The sequence below is a fragment of the Bicyclus anynana genome, chromosome 21 (assembly GCF_947172395.1).
Source record: "Bicyclus anynana chromosome 21, ilBicAnyn1.1, whole genome shotgun sequence".
NCBI classification, from domain to species: Eukaryota; Metazoa; Arthropoda; class Insecta; order Lepidoptera; family Nymphalidae; genus Bicyclus; species Bicyclus anynana.
Genome location: NC_069103.1, coordinates 76,169 through 82,522, shown reverse-complemented (window position 1 = coordinate 82,522; position 6,354 = coordinate 76,169). Strand labels below are relative to the sequence as shown.

Genomic DNA, 6,354 nt, shown 5'->3' with positions numbered 1-6,354 from the left:
GTTGTTCTACCCCCCCACCATGTGGACTGACCGCATCAAGCGAGTCGCAGGGATTCGCTGGATGCTGGTGGCTCAGGATCGTGTTGTTCGGAAGCCTCTGCAAAAGGCCAATGTCCTGCAGTGGACGTCCATCGGCTGATATGATGATGATGATGACCAAAACGGAGTATAACACGTCTTGTTAGTTACGATACGATACAAACGTAAACAAGCTTTGCTGCTCGGACGCTTCGCAGTCAGTTGTTCGACACTACATGTTACTATCAAGGTCAAGCACATGACGTACTGTACAGTAAATATCAATGGATGCTGAACAGACAAGTGAGAACCGAGATCTCACACGTCGGGATGCGAAGGAAAGATTTAATGCTTAATTGTTACCTCGAGTCAATGCCGGTAACTAAATAGCCTCATTTGAGCATTCGAAGGCGAAAGAGCTGCGTACGTAGACAAAAGGTTGTAGCGTGCTGTTCAAATCTGAGGCATATGCAAGCAATGTTAGAGTGTATTTTGGCGTGGCGAGTCGGGAAGTTATCTGATGTAATTTATACGTTAGAGCCGTGTCTCGTGGCGTCTAGTTTGATATTCAAAGTCGGCGACGTTGTGTGACACAAAGACCTGGACCGGTACTAAGTAAGGTTAGTACTTACTCACTAGTAAGTACTAACCTTACACGGGATTACGAAAAACGTCAAAAACCCGCGTAAAGGCGCAGAAAACATATGTATAAAGGCTGCGCTGGCCGCCGCTCGCTCGCGCGCCTGTAGTGCAATTAGCAGAGTAAACTTAACAATTGCCTCGGTTTAGTTCAGTACTTTCATTTCGTATATGGATCTCTTGCTCAAAAACACTGTCACATTACCACTACACAGCGGAACTAAACAAGCTTTTCAGCTATTATCTATGCATCTAAGCTTTTCAGCCTCTAGGGGCTAAAGCAATTTTGTTTTTTTAATTCTTGTTTGTTACGAGTACTAGCCAAGCACTAGCGTAGCTACTATAACGGAGGAGGTTTTATTCGAAAATAGAATCAGTCGAGTACGAACAATTTTTGAATTTACCGCCCAAAAATCGTTCCTACTCTTTCCTACTCGACTAAAATACTAAAGTAGTCCGAACTAGGCCTTAGTCATTACTGGTCAAAGACCTTATAGTAAGTATAAGGTCTTTGTTACTGGTGGGTTCAAAATTCTAAATTATCTATGGTCGTCGATTGTCAGTGTCGCGTCGGCGCAACTTGTCAGTGTCAATAAATTTATAGTTACTCTACTCTTTGCTCTACTCTTTGTAGTTTGTCTTTGTCTTTGATACAACCTCAATTCAAATCAAACTCAAATCAAATAACAAATTCGGGATTGGAAATTGGAACCGGGATCTATTGTTCTATGTTCTCATTTCCAGCGAAATATAATAGTGATCGTGTTTTGTTTCTAAGTTAAAGTTGAATCGTGTTTTTTATCAATCCCACGCCGCATGGAATGAATTCCCGGTATTTTTATTTAGATCTGGAACTTGATTTGTAAGTAACCTCACATTGCATAACTATTACTATTGCCTATTCGGAAATACATTAGAAGTTTGTTTATCCTTAACAATAGAATCGTCAGTGTGAATATGAAGGAATTTCATATCGTCGAAGTGAATTCGCATCACGAGCTCTTGTGTCGGGCAGCGGCCTATGAAATACTGGAATTTTCTTATAAGGATTTTTTAGTAAAAATTTAAAGCCTGGAGTTGGTGCTACTTCCCATGCCTCAGAGCACGTTAAGCCATCAGATAATGAGAGATTAAAAGTCAAACATTATCCCTATGCCCCCAACCAGCATTGAAACAATGTGGTGGATCTAAAACCTGTATCCTTTCCTAAACTGTAGTGGGCAGTTAAAGTAGACAGAGATAATGATTACTTATGTTTAAGCTCTTAGAATAAACTCAAGATGCATTCAATTTATCCTTAGGCTAACCATCTATGCTTATCTTATCTAGCTCATAAGTAATGTGGTGTTGTTAAAGATAGTCTATTTCATGATGAAGATTTGCTTTTGCACGGATGTATTTGGTTTTGTGTGTAACATTAAAGGTAAAGCAAAAACTTAATAATAAATTGCCAGTGTTTGTTGGTAGATATCTTTTGATGTTCCAGTATTAAAAACACTAATTAAAAAATGTGTTTCTGCTTTGCTAGTGTTCTTTTACTGCCACATACAAGTCTCAAAGACTGCTTACCTCGTACACCTTACCTCGTACACCAACACAGACACGTCTTCCTCACAAAATAGTGATACTAGTCTGCCTGCAACTTCTTCCTGCCCTACTTCGTCCATCTTCTACCTTAGACCTCCAAGTACAGATATTGCAGCAGGGCCAGACCTTGTCGCAATATCTGTTCTTAACAGATTTTAAGTTTATTTTGTCGAGGGGTTTATGAGATTTCATAATGCTTTTATATATTTAGATTAAGATAAAAAAATGAAGATTTGATGATCAGGATAATTCTTCACTTGAATTGTAGATACTCTGTTACTTTTACAAAATTGCTTTACTATTAATAATAAGCCCTTTATTCTGTGATAAAAAATTACAATTTTTTTACATGCATTTTGCATTTTGTTACAATTTTTTTTTAAGAATGTCTCTTAAAGCAGTGTGCCTTTTGGCATAGACCTCCTCCAGCAACTTTCATTGCTCTCTGTCTATTGCAACCCTCCTCCCGCTGTGAGCTTTAAGTCGTCCTTCCATCTAAGGAACTGTTTGCCGTGATTCCTTCTGCCATCTGTAGGGTACCATTCCGTCACCAATCTGCTCCACTTCCCCACGTTGTGTCCCTTAGCATGTGGCCTGTCCATCGCCACTTCTGCTGGTCGACACGTGTTAGTATACATTGGTGACCCCTGTTATGGTTTGAAGGTCAATGTTCCTCACCCTATCTTTTCTCTTATGGCCTGTCATGCTCCTTTTCATGGATCGTTGACACCTAGCCAGTTTAGCCCTCAGAGCTTTGGTGAGTGCACAGGTTTCACAACCGTATGTTAGGCATGGCAAGATACATATGTTGAAGGCCTTTCTCTTGAATGCCATGCTCAGTTCCCTGGATTTCCTTATCTCCTTTAGGGACCAATAACTTTTTCAGCCAATCACGATTCTCTTGCTGATTTCTTTATCCATTTATCCATTTGGTCTCTAAAGGTAACAACTTGTCCAAGGTATGTATATACTTGCACATACAATAATGGGTCATTTACCTGACCATGACCTCAGTACTGTTCATCATTAGTTTTTTCTTCTTAGTGTTCATTTGAAGTCTGATTTTAATGCTCTCTTCATGTAGATTTGAAACCATGCGCCCAAGTTTGATCGGGTCTTCTTAAAATAGTATGAGGTCATCTGAGATAGTTGAGTTTTTTGCCATTTACATTGATTCCGAAGTTTTCCCATGCTAGGTTGCGGAATACACTTTCCAAAATGGCTGAAAACAGTTTGGGGAATAAAAGGTCCCCTTGTCGGACGCCTCTTTCACTTTAAAACTCATTTCCTAAGCTTTCTAGTTGGATTTTAGCTTTATTGTTGTTGTATATCATATTTATGACGTCAATATATGCTGCGGGTACTTCTTGCTGTTCTAAACTGTGTAAGAGGTATTCATGCCTTATACTGTTGAACACTTTGGCGTAGTCAATAAACGCTAAACGCTGTCGGAAATTCCAATCAATTCTCATAGGTGTTTGTTCAAAGTCTGTTTTATTAGGAAATCTACTCCCTTTTGACCGCCTGGTTCTCCTTTTTGGTATAATATGTACTTGTCATGTTTTTGCTATTGTTTTGCCTGCTCTTCGCATTTCACTGATGCCCAGTATATCATAGTTTATTTCTTCTAGAGCTGCTTCAATTTCTAGTAAGCTTTTGTGGGTTCTTAGTGTTGTGATTTGAAAGCTTTTGTTGTGCTTTACTGTTAGCTTACTCTTAATTTATAAGTATACAATTAAAAAACTGTCATCAATTCATCATCTCTGATGATGGCTGATAATTAAATGAAAATGTGTCTGCAGGAGCTCCGAGGTCTCGCTGGAGTTGGCCACGCAGCAGCAGCTGCAGCGCGCGGCGCAGGCGCTGTTCGGCGAGTGCGGGGCGGGCGCGGACGTGCTGCGCGTGCGGGCGCAGGCGGCGGGCGGCGCGCGGGCGCTGCTGCGCGTGCGGGCGGCGCGGCTGCGGCGGCTGCGGGCGGCGCTGGCGCTGGCGCCGCGGGCCGCGCGCGTCTGCGGGGAGGCGCCGTCGCTGCAGGCGCTCGTGTAGCTCGGGTGAGAAAATGATTACATCGGCCATGTTGGGAACATTCCTGTGGAAATGTCGGGATAGACATCGTACAGTTTACCCCTCGAGTCGTCTGACTAGGCCAGACGGGTGATCAGTCTTGACTAGGGATTATTCCTCCCAATGCCTGTGGTTAACTGGTGTCTCGACAGTGTTCCCCCCTCAGTCTTTCTGTAGCTTTGGTAAACTTAACAATGATGGAGATTCATCAGGTCTTCTTCATTTACTATATTCTTACCTAGTAAGTCCCATCATATTCATTATCATCATGTCAGCCGATGGACATCCACTGCAGGACATAGGCCTTTTGTAGGGACTTCCAATACATCACGATTCTGCTGCCTGCATCCAGCAAATTTCTGCAACTCGCTTGTTGTTGTCAGTCCACTTGGTGGGGGTCGACCGACGCTTTTGTAGCGCATATGCCCATCTTACCAGCGAATGTGTGGGACACACCTAAAGTGATAGCTGATCTCCTCGCCACAATGTGGACATGATGGATCTTTGATTTTCTTTATATTGAGGTATCTATTAAGCAGCCAATGTTCAGTTGTCATGCATTATGCACATACCAGACCATAATCTATACCTGTCGCTGTGACCTGCAGAGAGCATGAGCGTGTCGGAGGGCGAGGGCCGCGCCGTGTGGCGGCTGGGCGAGCAGGGGCAGCACACGTTGGTGGTGGCGGCGCGCGAGGCGCTGGCGGCGCCCAGCGCGCTGGCGCTGCCGCCGCCCGAGCCCGCGCCCGGCCTCATCCTGCCCGACGGCTCCATCAACTGGGGCTGCCCGTGCCTGGGCGGCATGGCCACCGGGCCCTGCGGCACGCAGTTCCGGGACGCCTTCTCCTGCTTCCACTACAGGTGACGCGCCACACCCACTACTATACTACTGTCTGTCTGTTACTTCTGAGACTATTCTAATGAACATTGGATAAATGGTATATGTAAGCGATAGAGATGAATGAAATGTGGCAGAAGTTGTAGAGTCATTTCTCAAAATTAATAATTTAAGTAAGTAATATAATGTTTCCTCAATTTAATTAATATAAAACAATATAAACGTACCGCCAAGCTATTAAGCATTCTGGTGCGATGTCGTGTAGAAGCCGAAAGGGGTGTGGATTTTCACCCTCCTAACTACTATACGTTATCAATCATCTTTATATACTTTTATACGGGGGTATACCTGAGCTCCCCGGCCCGGCGGGCGGTGTGTGAGCCGGTGGACATTCTCCTTTTTGTTGTGCAACATATGGTGTTATCTATAATCTGGTAAATATGCAATCGGCGGAAATTACTGTTCCTCAATCCACCACCGGAACCGTAGCAGACTATTGTACATCTCTAGCGAGCTCTGTTCAGTGTGCGAGTGCTGGGCGCGGGCTGGCACTGAGATGGATGTACTGCGGTGATTGGCGTCAGTTGACTGTTGCAGTTTGGACGAGAGCAGAGTCTGTGTGGCGAGGGAGTAACGTGGCACGTAAACCATCCACACCAGCAGCTTTGCGTTCATTTCGTTTATTTATTGTGAATTGAGACTATCTACACTCTCTGTTAAGTTCCAATCAATGAGCGATTCAACTCGTACCTCATTCGCTGAACCAATTACTCGTCATAGTGACGTCACAGCAAGTCGTCCGTCGACACTCACACTCTCGTGCGCTTGCAGCGAGGCGGAGCCGAAGGGCAGCGACTGCTACGACAAGTTCAGCGTCATGCAGGAGTGCATGGCGCAGTACCCGCAGCTCTACGCCAAGGACGACGACGACGACGAGCTCGCCGACGAGCTGGGCGCCGCGCTGCAGGGCGCCGCCGACGCGTCCGACGCGCCCGACGCGCCCGACGCGCCCGACGCGCCGCCGCCCGGCCGCTAGCCGTCCGGCGCAGTACCCGCGGCTCTACGACGAGCTCGCCGACGAGCTGGGCGCCGTCGACGCGTTCGACGGCGGCGCGTCGGCGCGTCTATACTTTAATTTAGGATTTGCTTTAAATTTTTCTAGGGAAAGTAGTTTAACAAAGTAAATAAAAAGTAAACATAATTAAAAA

General features: G+C 45.0%; 1 protein-coding gene across 1 annotated transcript; it reads left to right on the top strand.

Moving 5' to 3' along the window:
* The first annotated feature begins 1,267 nt into the window (after positions 1-1,267).
* LOC112048535 (mitochondrial intermembrane space import and assembly protein 40-B) lies at positions 1,268-6,354 on the top strand. Its single transcript, XM_024086101.2, has 4 exons — positions 1,268-1,519; positions 4,047-4,295; positions 4,917-5,169; positions 5,978-6,354. The coding sequence occupies exons 3-4, from the start codon at positions 4,922-4,924 to the stop codon at positions 6,180-6,182; spliced, it is 453 nt and encodes a 150-aa protein (XP_023941869.1). The 5' UTR covers positions 1,268-1,519; positions 4,047-4,295; positions 4,917-4,921; the 3' UTR covers positions 6,183-6,354.

Coding starts and splice junctions, on each gene's coding strand:
- LOC112048535 (XM_024086101.2), top strand. CDS start 4,922: ATGAGCGTGTCGGAGGGCGAGGGCCGCGCCGTGTGGCGGCTGGGCGAG. Junction 5,170..5,977: donor TTCTCCTGCTTCCACTACAG/GTGACGCGCCAC, acceptor GTGCGCTTGCAG/CGAGGCGGAGCCGAAGGGCA.